The sequence below is a fragment of the Glandiceps talaboti genome, chromosome 5 (genome assembly GCF_964340395.1).
Source record: "Glandiceps talaboti chromosome 5, keGlaTala1.1, whole genome shotgun sequence".
Classification (NCBI taxonomy): domain Eukaryota; kingdom Metazoa; phylum Hemichordata; class Enteropneusta; family Spengelidae; genus Glandiceps; species Glandiceps talaboti.
In genome coordinates, this window is record NC_135553.1 from 6649992 (window position 1) to 6669194 (window position 19203).

The window sequence follows — 19203 nt, forward strand, 5'->3', positions numbered from 1 at the left end:
TATTTCTTATTTGTTCTCTGTGTTTTACAAATATTTGGGAAACCCCGAGTTTGAAATCTGATATAATTTTCATAAATTTGCATACTTTGTACCATAATTTTTTTTTTTTAGTATTGGACTGACAGATCAGCCATTGTGGGCGTGGTCTAATCTCCCTTTCCCCAAACTATTAGGGCAGGCTGATAAGCCCAGACCGATGATGTCATTACAGTCTACCCCAGTATATAAAATCACCTTTTGGAGGTCAGGTAAATTTGCCCTTCTAAGCTTACCACCCTTACCACCCTTAACAAAATTATGCGCTGGAATAAGAATTAGTTAGGTCATAGTGACATTACAATACTTTTTGGAATAAAATTATTCTCAAACTAAAATTGAAAAAGAAAAAACATGTAGAAATAATAATGTCAGTGATTTTGTGGGGAATGAATATTTTGATGAAAAAATCACAAGTGAGTTGTTATATTTACATGTATATCTCAAAGTCTTGAATGGAAAATAAATAAACATCATAAGTACTTCTCCATGCACATTTATAGATTTTAAAAACCAAAGAGTTCTTTAAATAACATCATTTTATAGATTTTATTTCAGTGGAAAAAACATGTCAGTGAGTAAACAAGTGAAACAACAGTTAATACAGAATGATAGAGTGTAGACGAAGACAGTACAAACTGTACAGCCAGTAACCATATACCTAGCAACATGATCCAATAATACCAAGGTCTATTTTTATCTCTCTATAATTTGTTGTAGTTATTCACTTGGTAAAGTGACATGATAGGTATGTTATTTGATTAGTTGAAGTCTGATTAACAGCTGCCAGCACTGATACAATTTGCACACCACTCAGACATACCCTATATTATAGCTGGTATTAACCACTCACATATACCCTATATTATAGCTGGTACCAACCACTCACATACCCTATATTATAGCTGGTACCAACCACTCACACATACCCATATATTATAGCTGGTACCAACCACTCACACATACCCTATATTATAGCTGGTACCAACCACTCACACATACCCTATATTATAGCTGGTACCAACCACTCACATACAAATGTATGCACTATATTAATGCTGGTTGCCACCACTCACACATACACTATTATATTATAGCTGGTTGCCAACACTCACACATACAAATATATTATAGCTGGTACCAACCACTCACATACTCAATATTATAGCTGGTTGCCACCACTCACATATACCCTATATTATGGCTGGTACCAACGACTCACATATACCCTATATTATAGCTGGTACCAACCACTCGCACATACTGGTACACTGTATTATAGCTGGTTTCCACCACTCACACAAAATGTAGTACTCACCACATACACATTATATTGTAGCCGGTAATCACCAATTTTTATAAGATATTTTAATATGGAGTATGTTGACAGCATTCTATGTTGATTATTGTATTCTGTGTGTGTTTTAGAATGTGTCATCAAACATACTCCCCACATGATAAAGATTTGGTGAAAAGTACAGTCGCCTTGATTCTTACAAGAATACAAAGATGTACAAATTTTAGTATTGTTTGTAACAGGGACGCATAAACGTTATTACGTCCCTTTTTTGTATTCATAGAATTATAACACCTTTTGTCCTTGTAGTATTATGTGTGATATCGCTCTGGCCCATGAACAAGCTGAATGCCATACTCTTATTAAAAGCAGGCCCAAGTTGTTTTCTGTATATTGTTGCTAGGCAACAGACAGCATGATGTGATGCTGAGAGGAAGTTGTGTACAAAAGAGAAAGGTTACAGTGTCCTTGTATGAGAAGTCAAGAATAGGTTGAGGTATAACTGAAATGATTGATAGCACTTAAAGTGCATGTGTTCACTTCCTCAATTAGTTTTCTCTCCTACAAAGGTATATTTTAAGTCAGTCAGGTTGGTCTTTTGCTTATTGTCTAAGGATATCTGTCAGGTTTACTTTTCTCCACATACACATATTCTGATGATGATGGGGTTTGTTTTAGTGGTTGTCATTCAGGTTTATTTCTGTCCAAACATGATGATGATAATGATGACGGTGGTGGTGTGGTGGTGGTGGTGGTGGTGGTAGTAATGATCATGATGAGGGTTTGAACATGAATAAATATCCTTTAAAAGATGAAGATGATGATGATGATGATGATGACAACAATGGTGTTTGTTTCAGAGATTGATAGTCAAGTTCCACTTCTCTCCATGTACATGTATGCTGATGTTTGTTTCACAAGTTGATTTGACAATGTGTCACTTGGAATAAGCTTGTCTATTTTAATAAGTACCCAATTTCAATTTCAATTTCAGTGTGGAGGTTAAAATATGTCGTTCATTTTTCAAATTAAAACATTACAGGAATGTGAAAATTGATGAATAGTTTTATTTATAGTCCATATGTCAAATATATGTATGATTTATTATAATAAACATATTTGATAAATTGAAAATTAAACATTCGATCTTCCTTATGCAGTTTATGAACATTTTATCTAAATTTAGCTATGGTGAATTTTTTTTTTTTTATGAGCATGCATATATACCCAGAAGGTATGATTTTATTGTTCCAGCAGTTGGTGTGTAATATATTTTATTTCAATATCAGATCTTTGTTTGTATGATAGGTTGATTTATAGATGACATGTATATGTCGTGTGGAATGAATTTTTAATTCTGTTGTCGTTATTTGGCCAAATTGTTTACACTAAGTACAAGCTAAAGCCTTACTTGTTCATTGTTGATACAAGTGATTTTAAAAAGCTCTTATAAATTTAATATGGTCGTATCGTATATCTAATGTGAATTAGACATGTAAGGTTGTCAGTGGCTGAGCTGTTAGCTTGTATTCCGTTTACCACTGCTGTCTGTGTTGTCAGTGGCCAAGTGGTTAGCTTGTATTCCATTTACCACTGCTGTCTGTGTTGTCAGTGGCTGAGCAGTTCGCTTGTATTCCGTTTACCACTGCTGTGTGTGTTGTCAGTGGCCAAGCAGTTAGCTTGTATTCTGTTTACCACTGCTGTCTGTGTTGTCAGTGGCTGAGCAGTTCGCTTGTGTTCCGTTTACCACTGCTGTCTGTGTTGTCAGTGGCTGAGCAGTTCGCTTGTATTCCGTTTACCACTGCTGTCTGTGTTGTCAGTGGCCAAGTAGTTAGCTTGTATTCCGTTTACCACTGCTGTCTGTGTTGTCAGTGGCCAAGTGGTTATCTTGTATTCTGTTTACCACTGCTGTCTGGGTTGTCAGTGGCCAAGCAGTTGGCTTGTATTCCGTTCCACACACACACACACGCACACACACACACACACACACACACACACACACACACACACACACACACACACACACACACACACACTTTACTTGTTCTATCATAGTTTGTACAGCTTATCAAGATTTATGACTCAGCAAAATGAAGGGCCATAAAAAAAATTGCAATTTATTCCAGGTTGCAACTGATGTTAATATGATGTTTAATAATTGAGAAGTGTTAATGATACTGATACACATTCCTTTGTCATTCTACTCTCTATGGGGCCGTTATAATACTAATGAAGGACATAAACTATTTTGATACCTACAAACTAGTAAATTGACTTGAAAATTTTAATTTCAACATAATGATATGAATAATAATATGACATTGCAGGTTTTCACAGGTATAACATGTACCCTGGTGAACTCCTGTTTTAAATCTATTACTGGTTCTCTACCTTAGTTTGTACATTGATAATGGTAAATACCGATACAAGAACAAATTGCAACCAACAAAGGTTTTCAACTCAGCAAAATTGCAATATATCCTTGCTTACAACCTTAGCCAAGCTGCAGGTGATGACGTCCATGAAAAAATTGCAACTTATTCTGAGTTGCATAACAGGTGATGAAAAAAATTACAAGGTGGCAACTTTACGAGATGAATTGGATTACCTTAGTAATGATTGTGATGTTAATAATTGAGAAGTGTTACACATTCCCCTGTCATTCTACTCTCTATGGGGCCGTTATAATATTAATGAAGGGCATAAACTATTTTGATATCTACAAACTAGTAAACTGACTTGATAGTTTTAATTTCAGTGTATAACCTTATGAATGATGATTATGACAGAACCCCATGACATGTGAGTACTACATGTAGTATGGCATACTCGGGGTGTTTTCACAAGTGCTTGACTTGTATGCTATATTCTCTGTGGTTGTACTTTCACAAATGTAAAAAATGAAAGTGCAGTAGTAAATACCAAGTGCAAATACTCATGAGTACTCATACTGGCACTTACATGGCATGGGTTTTTGCTATCATTTACATATGTTCCCTTGAAACAGCAAAAATTCCAAAAAAATCACACTCTGTGATCATGCGATTTCCTGTACAGGGAATTATCATGTACACATTTGCATATCATTTGCATACAGGTGGGTTTTTTTGGTATTGTATCACTGGAAAATGTACATATGTACAAATGTATTTTATGGTAATATGAATTACATATTTTGTTGACACTTTGCATTTGATGATGACTTCAAATGACTTAACCATGATGTCTGACATATTAAATATGGTATTTTAAAAACTGTCACTGTCACTGTCACTGTCACTGTCACTGTCACTGTCACTGTTGTGTAATTTTGAAAAGTTAAGTGTCTTCACCTTAAAATAATTATTACCAAAGTATTTTTACTACACACTTTGTTTAAATGTCTGTTTGACATGACCTGTGCACAAATGAAATTTTTTCACTAATGTTGATAAAATTTGTGTTAAGTGTGTGTGTGATTGATGGTATTGAATGCTACATTGGCAGTTTCAATCAACATAGTTCCCCTACAATGCACATGTATATAAGGCCAAATAAAAAATATTCGAGAAAAAAATTGCGAAAATTGTGAAGTCTCACAGGAAATAGAGGATGCGGAAACTGACATCAACTGAAAAAGACAATATAAAACTGTTCTTCTGTAATGGCTGTACATCTGATGAGAAGAAGCCAAAAACACAAATGAAAACAACAGAAAAACATAACTACATGTACCTGAACTAGAGACACTCACATATATATGAAAAAAAAAAAAATATAAAATCTACCTACCCCACCTATTTTAAAATTGAATGTAATCGGAACCACACAATTTTTTTTATGCCTAAGTACCGGTAAAACTATTGTCCTAAAGTGAAAGATAATGTATTCAAGCCAGTGCCAACTTGCAGGCCACCTAGTGTCTTTACTAATGGACAGAATGCTGTATATAAAATGATTTTGTTAACCCAACTTTACCCTTGGTGTTGGTTAGGTTGATAATCTTGGTAATTTTTGACTCTACCCTGGATTGGTTAGGTTGATAATCTTGGTAAAATCAGCCCAACTATACCTTTGGTTGGTTATGTTGGTATAAATCTTGGTAATTTCAACCCAACTGTGTCCTTGGTTGGTTATGTTGGTAAGCCTATTAATTTGAACCTGAGAACCCGACTATACCCTTGGTTGGTTATGTCGATCTTGGTATTTTCAATTTGGGTTGATTGGGTTGGTAATTTTGGTAATCTTGCTTGTTACATACAAATCAGTCAATATTGCAGAAGTGATTGAACAAAATAAGCTAAATACATTGATCACTCCATTTAAGCTTAAAATTTAAAGTCCCAAAGACAAAATTTAAAGTCTTACAGAGACTAATCATTGCATTAATCTGCCCAACACTTATAAAATAAACTAAGTTACAGGGCTCGAAATTAACGATAGTCCTGTGTCCACAGACTACTAATTCTTGTTATGGGCTACCATAATTTGCAGCTGGTAGCCCACTCAGGCTACCACTGATTAATATTATGCAATGATTTAACGGATGGCAGATTTACAGAAATAAGAAGTATTTTAATAACGAATACATTTCCAATGGAGGAACTCTGTTTTGAATATGGGACTATTGGTCATCATCCTTGGACTACCAATTTCTGAAATCGGTAGCCCACTGGGACTACCAAACAAAACAGTTAATTTTGAGCCCTGAGTTACTACCATATGATATAACACCTGCTATTAAAGTTTCAAGCATAGAACCTCAAGAACTTAAGATGTCAGCTTAAAACTCATCTCTTTAAGTAAGAGAGTAATTATGATTAACCTCAACTTTGTACAACACCAGTGACTGAATATCTCTGATGGATTCTAAGCACAATAGAAATATTGTTAGAAATATTATTAATTATGATTTTATTGAATAAAAAAATCCACCGAGGTACATAACAAAGTCAAAGATTCAAATAGTTGTTGTTCTTATTTCAATAATACATAATAGCTATTCATTCCTATGACTTTTTTTTTATAGATGGAACGTGTCATCAGGGATATGCAGCATCCAGAATCTGGTATTCCAATCCGCTCTCAGAAGGTCTTCCTCACATCCATTCCATGTGCTTTCACCGGTAAGTTAAGATGACTTACTCACATTATGACTGTTTAGAACATATTATCTTCATGTGTGATATAGATCAATTACCAAAATTATTCTCCAAACATAAAGTTTCAATTTGCAGGGAACAACATATAAACTGCAAACATAGTGTACGTGTCATGATATATAAGGCCTAAAAAAATAGTTTGGTTCCAGTTACCTGACCCCACCTAGTTTTTAACTATCAATCCTAAACTTTTTTTGAGGTATTCGAGAAAAAAATAAATTAAATCACGAAAATTGTGAAGTATAGCGAGAAATAGTGGATGCGGAAACTGACAGCAACTTAAAAAGACAATAGAAAACTGTTCTTCCAATCTGTAATGGCTGATGAGAAGAACCCAATAACACAGAGACCATATAGAAAACAGCAGAAAACATAACTACTTGAGCTACACACTCACACATGAAAAAAAAATCTACCTACTCCACCTATTCTACAATTGAGCATAATAGGAACCACCAAATTTTTTAAAGGCCTAAACAGGTGCAATTTTACAGGCGTATATATTGTTAAGACCACTCTTAGCATTCTCTCTCCATGATCATAGAACATATAGGACCAGACTAAACCCACTTTTTATCACTGATCATTGAAAACACTGACACATAAAAACCAAACAGATAATTTATCCATGCATGCAGTGTTGCCATGGCCAAATTCTCATAAAAATGTCTGTATTACATGTTTTTACTGTAAATCAAATTTTTGCAAATTGTCAGGCAGTACACAGACAAGTAAGTGTCTGTGATCAGTAGCACCAAGTACAGTGAGACCAGATTAAAATAAAGTTGATGCATGCAAGAAAATTTTGTTCAAAGTTTTTGTGAAGGAATGAGCCTGGTACTCCAGAGATAAAAAGTTTAATTCAGAAGCAACTTAATGTGTGTGTAGACAGATTTTATATTTTGTTATAAAGTCCGGTAATATTCAGAAAAAAACCTGTTAACTTGATGGAAAATGTAGGTTTTGTTGACAGTCTGTGTCATGCAGTGCAGTGACATTGTCTATCTGTCCGACACAGGTAATAAAGGATATCTGATGCAATCTGAGAATGGTCCATCACTCACCCTAGCAGACATAATACTACATAAGAGTGATCACTCATAGTTGTACACATATCACATAAAGCTGAAAAATGACAGTCCTGATTGCAAATGATAGGCTACCTTTACAGAGGTTGAAATAGATAAAAAATCTGGTATGACATTGCACTGATACAGTGATAGCCTACTATAATAGGGTCCAGGTGGAAGGTAATAAGAGGTGCAAAAGGGAGATGTAAAAAATGACATTTTTTGATAGTTACAATATTTCAATTTTCTTCAACTTTGATTTGTCAGTTTTCAACAAACAAATCCTGTCTGAACTACTAAATAAAGTGGAACGTCACAGAAGAACTTTAGAAGTAAACACATTTTCGTAAAGTATGAGTTCTGGAGAATCATTTCATGATTTCATATCACCTACAATTACTTGCGATTTCAGAGAAACATCAAGTTGATCTTGTGTCTTCATTATAGGGTATCTTTGATGTGAATCATTGAATCATGGGTGTCAGCAGAAATAATATATTCAAGTTACACAATGAATATTCATAACTAGTATGTACCTTGGAAATAAAAATCTTATTTTAGCTATTAATTTATTCAAGAAAAGCCAAATCATTTTTCAGTTAAGATCAAGAAAAATAATAATGGTTCACCATACAAAATTTTGAAATACAGGTCAAGATAACAAAATTAAACCATTTTAGAATCCAGTATTATGGGAAAATAAAAGATTGTAAATTTCCTTGAAAACAAAATGGTGGACGCCAGCTTCATATGGCAAAGTTTGGCAGATATTTTAAGAGCCTTGATTTTCGGGATATTGGTCTCTCAGACACTGAAATAAGACTATTTTCATTATAGACATGACGGTCACTCCCTGGCTTCTAATATAAAATATACTTGTGTACGTAATACTTAATATTTGAGTTGCCATAATAATGTAGCAGTAATAATGTAATCCTATAGGCTATATATGGACTGACTACAGAAATTGTAGTGTTGGACTATATATGAGAATATATAGTCCACATTCTTGATAAATTTTGGATCTTGAGTCACTGTTTGTTGTGTCAGTAAGTTTAGGACTTCATATGCTAGCATTACATTGTAATGTCAATATCTCAGTAAACAGGCATAAGGTTGAAACTTCAATAACAATAGTACAAACCCAGTTATTTTTTACATGTCTACATTTTGGCAACGTGACTGTTGCCTTCTTTAGGACAAAGTGACAAGAAATTTATCCTAAGGAACTATGGTTTAAAGGTGAGGAAGGCAACAGTCATGTTGCTGAAACATAGACATGAAAAAATTAATTTGGTAAAAGAACATTACTTACCACAATTATATTATATGTCAATAATTATATGTTTGGAACTTGGTACAGGGAAGAGTTCTAGAACCTTCTCAAGTAAAGAGATCAAAGTTTCATAAATAAATCATTTTTACTCAAATTTACAACCAAAATGATTGTATTGGAAACTATGGCAGTTGCATCAGAACTCTTCTATCTGGAAACAAAAAGCAACATTAACCTCAGCAAGATCACTGCAATGCTCCTTACTAGTCTAATAGATCAATGTTTGTTTTCATAGGGTGAGATTATAGCCAGATTTGTAAGGATGCCTTTCATGATGTGTTATCATCAAGAACATCATTTGCAATATTTACAATTCCTCTTTATCCATTTTGTGTGGTGTATAGTCATGTACTCTTCCAGGCAGAAACAAATCACATTGTGATATTATGGTGTAATAGGTCTGTGTAATCAAGTATAGTATGACCTGTCTATTGGGATTTGACATAACTTTAAGATAGGAGGCATCTCAGATTGTCACATATGATCAAGAAGCAAAATTTATTTGCTAATTTGGGCCACACCTAATGCCATCCCTTATTCCTGTTTGTATAACTAGCACTAAATGAAGATACTTAATAATGTATCACCACCAACACTGAGCAGTTCTCCAAATGAACCCAATATATTATTCATCATTTTCTTGGAAATCATTACATGAAGTATCATCCACTTCTGTTCATTAAATCTTTGCCAGATGTTTGTTAAAATAAACAGAAAGACAGACAGGGTGAAAATGTAAGGGACTTTGTGTCTTATACTTGAGAAGTCTCCCAAAATTTCATCAGTTGGTTTTTGGTCGAAGCAATATTTTTCAAAAATAAAAACAATTAAAATATAATATAAAAAATTAAAATGAAGTAAAATGAAATGAAATAAAATCTCAACCTTCTTACCCTATTTTCTGAGGCCGTGTTATCTGAAACAATAATTTTTTCCACCAAAACACATTACAAAAAATAAACATCTTAAATTCAATTGAATATATATATATAAAAGTTAAGTTCTTCCCCATAAATTATGTTTACTTTGCTTAGGATAAAGTGAGACAGTCCCTCATACACACCGGATAGACTACAATACTATAGGGATGAAATTGATATAAAGTGTATGTCTGCAACTCTATGTGTGCAACTATGCAGTTTACATGTATAACGTAATTTAGTGTGAACAATTCTGCTGAAATTTCATCAGTAACTCTAGGTGCACAACTATGTAATATAAACTATAGCAGTTATCTTAAATCATGCACAGATGTGATCTAGAAGTTCCTATTGACAGGTATATGATAGTTTTATGCAGCTGTACATACTCATCAAAGCCATCCAATAAGAATTATTTTTAGCTCTACTAACTAGTTTGATTATTCAAAATGTGTACGTGATAGACATTATTTATTTGTTCCGATAATATGTAAAGTATTTGCACAAGCAAAATTGAAGGGGAGACAAATTTTGCTGAATTTCAAAATTTTTATAATTTGAAACATGCGAACATGTAAATTCATTAGTTTGTATGTTTTCCACTGTGTATACTAAGTACAGCAGTGAATTAGATCCCAATATGTCATGATGTGCTTATTGACTGTTGTCAGGAAGGAGACCTGATTGTGTGTTTAGTCAGCTGTGTATATACTCATCAAAACCATCCACTAGATAATACGTCATAAGCTATTTTATCAGTAGTAATCTATCTTTTCAGTCTGCTCTTGGTTAATACCATGCATGTCAATGAGAGCAAATTCCTCTGTACTAGGGAGCCAGAGGATTGTTCAGTTATAATATTTACGCTGTTGAATAATTTGTATACCTTTGAAATTGCATTTACCACATTGAACACCTGGTTGAGTACATGTATATACTCAAAATATGATGAATGTCTAATGTTAAAATTATACCTTCAGTGAACTGACTCATACATACAGTACGCTGTTAGCTGAACAATTTCACCAAATTAAGACCCCTATATCTCATTTATCATGTAAGTTAGCATGGTACAAGTTGTTAAATAACTATATGGTTCGTGTAATGTGAAATTATCAAGTTATGCTGTGTACATACATGTATGCATGTAACACAGTACTAGAAAGCTGTGATGTCCTATCTTGCAATAAAACTTAAGGAATTGAATGGTCTGCTAGAATATGACTTCATACTCCATTCTGTCCTGCTCTGTTCTTCTTCAAGGAAGGAAATGGCCCTTCTTTTAACATATTAAAAGATCTATAGATTTCATGAGATCCTACATGTAGGTGTTCCACAGTAAACCTCAATATCTTGTATTAAGTTTGCCTAATGAATAATTCCGCATAATAAATGCTCTAATAGTTGGCCTAGATTTAAAACCAATACTTAATACCAACTAAAACTAAGTCACCTCAATTTCATTTCCTGTCTACAAATTACTGCCTACAGCAGCCTTGACCTTAGTTGAATGCAATTAAAACAGTAAAAGCTAAATCTGCACTGCTTACATGGTGGTTCGAAAACACATCTATACAGTGCCTATTTATTTATTCAGATGGTGATGTGAAGTAGTTAGTCTGGATGATACTGGCTGACTCATTTTGTCACACTCAACTTAATCAAATATGAAGTGATTTGATCTGGTTCAGCTGTGATGATGGGCTATGCTACGGAACTGACTCAGTTTAATGTTAAGCCAAACTATAAACCTTGCAGTACATTTTGAACGGGTTCACAGAAACCTAGTTTAAACAAAATTACCTCCACTGATAGGGATATTTGACTTTAATAAGACTTAGTATGGAGACACTCGAATCATGAATATATGATGAACACATTCGTTGCATATTTTGTCAAGTATTACATTTTTTTCCTGCAGGCTATGATCTTATAGAATGGTTAATGGAAAACCTGGACATTCAGGACTCCATTGAGGCTCTACATTTTGCTAACTTGTTTTGTCAATATGGCTACATTTTTCCTGTACAAGATATCAAGAGCTTAGTGGTAAAAGATGATAGTACATTATACAGATTTCAAAGTCCATACTTCTGGCCCTCACAGAATTGGAAACCAGACAATGCTGATTATGGTAAGTTTATGCATATGGTTAATTTACATATTAGGTGGACTTACCCTACAACAAAATAGAACATTCTTTCTCATAAAGCTAAATAAACCCTAAAAAATAACAGAATTGTGTGATACTGGTTGCTTGATACATTAGGTAACATACCACCATAAATTACGAAATGATCTGATACTTTCTTTAACTCTGCCAGACAAGTCAACATTTTTTTTTTACATCTGATATTAAATCCTAATGAGCCTTTAATGTATCTTTTATGCTGTGTGACAGTTATTCCATGGAAAGCAGTTGGAATATCACTGGTAGTAATTTATATACCGGTACTTAGTTTTCTCTCCTCTAGTTTTCAGTACATGCATTTCAGTTTATGGCTTTCTATCTTTCTAATCATACATTTGATGATTATCTCTACTCTTTCCCATCTTCTCTTCTTCATCACAACAGCCATCTATCTGGCTAAGCGAACAATGAGAAATAAACAAAGACATGGCTTGGATGACTATGAGACTGTAAGGATCACTTTCATCATTCCTCTGCATGATAAATGTTGTCTACATGTATCTGGAGATGTAGTCATGCACAGTTGACACATACAGACATATTGATTGCCCTGCATGTAGCAACTTTTTACTGAGTGATTGCTTTGAAAGTTGTACGTCTCGTTTTGTGATGATATGTCACTTTGGGCTGAGTAGTAGTTACTGAATTCGTTTATCTATTTTGTCATGCATGGTTTCTTGAATCTGGCGTATTATAAAATATTTCAAATAATGAAGTTTGTTTTGTTTATTGAGCTTTAATATAAAGATACCTTACTTCCCATTGTGCTGTCAGTATATATAAAGTGACTCAATATCCCTGTATGTCATAATGCAGTGTCTGGTGTAATACACAATGTACTACAAAGGTAAAATGATTTCACTGTACCACAATAATTTATTGTGTCCATATCAAATGTAAACATTGTACAGTTTCATTTGATGTATGAGCCCAGTATAATGGTGTGTCTCTCAGTATAATCAATCTGTAAACAATATGTTACCACTGCAAAGCAAGTAAATAGTCAATGTCTAGAATGTAAATACAGATGAACATTATCTAAACCTCCTTAAGAGCTAAATATAATCACAGTTGTGATGTCCTGTCAGTTGGCTTTACTTAGTGAGCAACATTATTTACAAACTGATGATATTTGATGGGCCACCAATTAGGATTGTAATTAAAGCAATGGAAAGAGTGTCATTTTACACCTGATATTAATAAAAGTGTGGTACACAGTGGAATTGGTTTACTTTGGTCTTACCAGTTGTACTTATATATTCAATGCCTTGTAATTATAAGTTCTTGTACCATCATCAGTGACTATCAAGAACTTATTTTTATTGTGTTTTACGAAAATGCTATCTTTTTCGGGGGGTCTTTTTATTTTTTTGCACAAACCTTTTGTGATCATGACACACTTACAATGAGGTAAAACTGGCTTGAGTATGGAGTACTGTACGTGCATGTCTCTGTCGTTGTTTGGAATTGAAACCCTCACTATTCGACAATACAGACACAGATTAATCAATGACTGATAATGATTCAGACATAGGCATGTATTACACCTTCCTTCACTGTTATTTAGAATGTTCTACTGGTACTAAGCATTCAGTCGGCCACGGTCATTAGATAATAAAAATGTAATTTTGATTCATTTAGAACGCATTCTCCAAACTGCAAAGGATGTTATGTCATAAATGGGAATTTGTCTTCATGCAAGCTGAGGAACAAATCAGGTTAGCAATTCAGATCATTCATTCTTACAATTAACAATACAGGTTATAATTCATTCCTAGTACTGAACAGATCATTCACCCCTGCAATTAACAGATGAATATTTCATTAATTGTTTATTTAAAAGTCGTACGATGAATCAGGAGTTGTATGTCATCACCGTCTGTCCTGAATACAGGATTTTAACTGTCTACATGTATTACTAATTGGTGAATTACAACCATACTGTATATAAAACTGTGAGGGAGTTTAATTCTGTTTGAGTATCATTAACACTTCTGATCTCAATGATACTGTAATTTGATCCTGTGACAAAATGATGTCCGCAATCAAAAAACTGTGATTATCCAATCATCGCAATGGTAACAATGAGTTCCCTCTCAAAATATGTTTATACTGCCCAATCAAATTAGTCAAGACAATGTGATTACCCAATCATAGTTATAATACAATGTGATGATTGCCCAATCAAATCAGTTGTGACAATGTGATTGTCCAATCATGGCACTCAGAACTAAGTGATCTCAGCCAAGATATTGCCCTGTCAAATCAATCATGTCAGTGAGATTACCCAATCATAGTATTAATAACAACAATCCCTGTCAAATCATCATTGGATGACTGTGGAGGCTTACAAATGTCAAATACTTTGTTACATTGTAGGATTGGGGGTCTGACAAATATTTGCTTTGTTTTTATGTGTAGGATTACCAAACAGAGGAAGAAAGCAGACAAGATAGTCCTTGATAGTCAAGAGAGGGCTTTCTGGAGAGTTCATCGACCACCTGTGAGTATAGTGTTGATATTGTGAAGTCATGCCAACCAGTACAAATTGTGCATAGGAAGTAACATGAATATGACTTCATTCCTTGGTGGAACATGACTTAACATTCCATGCTCAAATATGACTTCATTCCATGCTCAAATGTGACTTCATTCTATGGTCGATTATGACTTCATTCTGTGGATGAATTTGAATTCAGTCTGTGGTCAAATATGACTTCATTTCATGGTCAAATATGACATCATTCCATGGTCAAATACAACTTCATTTTGTGGTTGAGATTAGTATTCTAAGCATGCCAAGGGCTCATTTTATTAGAAACTAGAAACTTGTAGCATGTACTTTTAAATTGACAGCGGTAATGAAACTTACAGGCATATCACAAAGTAGATTGATAGTTTGGTTACTAGTGATTGTGTACTTTCCAACTGACATTTGATTTAATTTTGTGTCTAGCCTGGTCAGATACAACCCCCAGAAAATGGAATCCTAACATTTGATTTAATTTTGTGTCTAGCCTGGTCAGATACAATCCCTAGAATGTGGAATCAAGAAAAGCTGTAGAGCTGGTGGCTTCAATATGAAGAAAAGAAGAACTGTTGAAGATTACAAAAAACAGGTTAGGTGGCCTTGAGTTTAATGATAAATGCTTTCTCAAGCAAAACTTCTGCTATGTTAGGTTGGACTTTCAGTAACTGTCCATAGCACCTATAATAACCGTATTATAGGTAATATTTAGAGACACTAAGACAATTCTTGGTATCTGCAATAGCTTTTTACCTCATGGTCAAAATAGAACAAGAAGGTTGACTTATTCTCACGTGCGCACACCTATAGTATTAGTAATGCATATGAAGAACGTTGAGCGGAAGTTATGGTGTCGACCAAGAATTTGCATGTATTTTATGATGTCTAGAGAGTAATACCGGTATTCTATTTTGGGTGCCGAGAATTGAAGATGTTATCTTATTTGTCATGGTACTCAGATTTAGTTTATTTATGTCAAAATTTGTAATTATTTGTATATTTGATTGCTATATCTTATAGATTGGATATCTTCAAAGAGCTTTACAGAGACCAAGATTAAAAGCATCCAAAGCAATTCATTAGTAAGTATATATTAATAATTGTCAATCATGTCATGATTGACATGATTTACAACACACACACGCACACACACATACACACGCACGCACACACATACACATGCACGCACGCACACAGACATACACACACATGCACACACATACATACACACATGCACGCACACACACACACATGCACACATGCAAGCATGCACACACACAGACAGACAGACACACATACACGTGTATAAGTCAAATCTAATATGAGGTTACTCATTGGGTTATAGTTGAATACTGTAATACTGTTTGAACAGTATGTTGAGCATGACTCAATCATAGCAGGGAGGAGACATACAGATACACAGACACAGACAGACAGACACAGACACACACACACACACACACACACACACACACACACACACACACACACACACACACAAAATTCCAATCTAACGAGAGCTTTATTGTCATTGGATTTCAGTTTAATACACCGCTGTGAACAGTATGCTGAGCATGACCCAATCATAGCAGGGGCACAACCCAGTAATCCATGGGTTACAGATGATACTACAATGTGGGTCCTTAATACTGTACTGTAAGTAAATCAGTCATTTCAAATGAAAAAGTCAAAGAGAATTATTATTTTCTTGTAAGTCCAAAGTCAGATATCAGTGTAAATTGATATGATGGTGATGTAATTTTATCTCAATTTTATTTAATGTGGATTGTTCATTGTGTATATTTCTTATAACATCAAAACCACTATAGTGACATTATGAATATCATTTTGATTTTAAGCACAACCCCCAAAAATGCTCAGTTGCAGCTAGTGCAGCTTTAAAAAGAATACCGAAACAGTGACACATACACACTTTAAATCCATCAACAATATTAAAATCATTAAAGGGTTGTACCTTCTGAATTTATAATACAGTGTTGTCTGAAAGTGGCTTATTCATCAAACACCGTACAAATATATTGATATTGAGTGCAGAAAGGGTTTAATAATGTTATTACCATGGTTACAGGGTGGACATTCCAACAGAAAGGCGAGTCAAGAGATGGAGCATAAGTTTAAAAGAACTTTTATGTGATGCCACAGGACGACATGAATTTGAAATGTTCCTTAGAAAGGAATACAGTCAGGAGAACATCCGCTTCTGGCAGGCCTGTGAAGAATTGAAGTTTGCACCTCAGTCGAAAATTTGTCAACAGATTCAAGAGATAAACAGGTGAGTCAGGGAAGATCAAGACGGTGTGACGATGTAAGATGTGTGATCATGTGGAGCACACATGAGCAAATCATAAATCTCTAATGTTTTTACGATTATGTGTAAATAATATATTATTCCTAGGTGGGTGTTGTCACATGTATAGTTATAAGTTCCACCCTAGTACGGTAGCTAGACAATAAAGACGGAGTGAATATACTCAGTGTATTTGGCGTGCTCTTTCCCACTGGAGACCCACCCTAGTCAGTCTGTAAGCTACCCTGAGAGTCTTTCAGTTCACACATGTTTAGGGGACATTAAGCCAGGGAAAGCTATATCTAAGGTACATTAAGTTGGGCATAGCCAAGACTGTGCTTAGGGGACATTAAGTTTGGATAGCATCGAATAGATGGAGGCATAATAATGTTTGGATAGGCATATCCAAATCTGTGGGACATTAAAGTTACCCATTGTTCTTTCTCTGTGATTCTGATGTCGATAACAGTTCTGGATGCACCCAAAAATTATGTGTAGACTTTCAGTTATTCATTCAGTTTGTCTATTATTGCAGTACTATTAGTATGTTTCAATTCATAGGTAAACCTTAATTCTTCATATGGAACAAAAAAGTGCTGAAAAATCATGTACTGTGCCCCTTTTAACTTGCAGATAGCAAAGAAAATACCTTGACTAGGAGTTTGACAGCTTTATGCCAGGGAAAGTTCAAACTGATGCTGAGAGGCACATACAAAGAGAAAATGTTTTCTTTGTGTGTATGATGACTACTCCAACTAGACTAATGTTTTCCATCTATAGTAATTAAATCCTCCTAGCAGATTGATTTTGTTTTTTTGATTGTATTGTTTTATCTAATGATTAAACAACAGAAAGGTGTATAGGACTGTATTGTAATCTTGTATGGTTTCCATTCTTTCAGGGAATTCCTTGTTACGGGTGCATCCTGTGAAATTAACATTGATGGTAAAACTGTGGAGGCAACACAGAAAGCTTTGATGAACCCATGTCGATTTACATTTGAAGCTGCACAGAGTCATATCTTTTTGTTAATGAAGAAAGATAGCTACCCAAGGTTCATGCGATCAGATGCATATAAAAACTTACTGGCTAATTCTTTGCAGCCATCATCAAAGAAAAAGTGAGTAGTTATATATAATGTGAATCTCTACTAACGTCAAAATTGAAAGATGATTTGAACTTACTGGTGAACACTTTCTGCCTACCAGCTGAGCACAAGTGAGATTTAACTTTATGATATTAACCATATGACAAAATGAAAGTAAAAGTTGGGTAATAACTTCCTTGCTTGCTCTTTCCAACCAATGTTGATGAGAAAGTTGCTATTAATGCACTCACTAACTCAGCTGCTACCATCATCTAGCTAATGTGAGAACTAATTTACAGACTGTCTAACTTTCTACAACCATTATTGAAAAGAAACATAACTAAGTCTTCACTGTCACACTATGCAAATATCAATCCATGGAACTCAAACCGCATACCTATATTGATACAGATATATCGTTATTTATTGACAGGTTCTTTACATTTGGTGGAAGATTGAAAACAGCTAAAGTGACACCAAATGCCTCACCACAGCCATTACGACGGAGGGGTAGCGCTAACGAATTGACACGTAAATCCCACAGTGCACGCCATGGTCTCTCTCTGAGTACAGGAAATCTACAAGACCTTGATCAGTGTGAATCTAAACTTCATGCTGAGTTCTTGCATTCTGATGTGTAAGTATTGATAGTTAAAATTATTTAAAAGGTGAAAACCACTCCAGGAAATGAAGTCATTTTCATAAACTATGGATTCTGGAGTGTTATTTCATGATTTTTAGATCACCTACAATTACTTGCTATTTTAGTGAAACAGGAAGTTGATTTAGTGTCTTTAGTGGGTATCTTTGCTATGGACTATTGCATCATGGGAGTTAGCAAAAATAATGAATTCAAGTTGCACACTGAATATTCATGAGAGCTGTTTTACACTGAAGGGTATAGGCACTTATGATGCATGATTATTCAGTGTGTATCCATAGTATGGCATATATGATCGAAGTTCTATTATTGCCAGTATGATGCCAGCAAGTATGATTTGACTTTCTTTGCCTTGCATCTTATACCTTCAAAGTCATACCCATGGCATTTAAGGTCTTGGTAGCTATGGAGATGACAATACTGGTTGCTATATAAATGGTTAAACTGAAATCTTTGTTACAGGTATCAAGGTGGATCCAGGGAAAGTTCACCTAATCACTCCTCATCACCAACACCAAATACAACCAGGAAATTCATGTAAGTATCATAAATGTGATTAGTCTACTATCCGTTGGCTTTAAGCCTGAAGATGTCTTTCAATGTCTAGTGGTAACGATGTAATCTGGCAA

General features: G+C 34.6%; 1 protein-coding gene across 1 annotated transcript in view; it reads left to right on the plus strand.

Moving 5' to 3' along the window:
• LOC144434922 (regulator of G-protein signaling 7-like) overlaps positions 1 to 19203 on the plus strand; it is a 42524-nt gene that overhangs the window by 14123 nt on the left and 9198 nt on the right. Inside the window, exons 2-13 of the mRNA XM_078123443.1 lie at positions 6342 to 6438; positions 11722 to 11934; positions 12376 to 12440; positions 13633 to 13709; positions 14413 to 14494; positions 15009 to 15110; positions 15539 to 15600; positions 16061 to 16174; positions 16608 to 16811; positions 17728 to 17946; positions 18347 to 18550; positions 19037 to 19111. Of these exons, the coding sequence (XP_077979569.1) occupies positions 6342 to 6438; positions 11722 to 11934; positions 12376 to 12440; positions 13633 to 13709; positions 14413 to 14494; positions 15009 to 15110; positions 15539 to 15600; positions 16061 to 16174; positions 16608 to 16811; positions 17728 to 17946; positions 18347 to 18550; positions 19037 to 19111 (1514 nt within the window). The remainder of the gene's footprint in view (positions 1 to 6341; positions 6439 to 11721; positions 11935 to 12375; positions 12441 to 13632; positions 13710 to 14412; positions 14495 to 15008; positions 15111 to 15538; positions 15601 to 16060; positions 16175 to 16607; positions 16812 to 17727; positions 17947 to 18346; positions 18551 to 19036; positions 19112 to 19203) is intronic.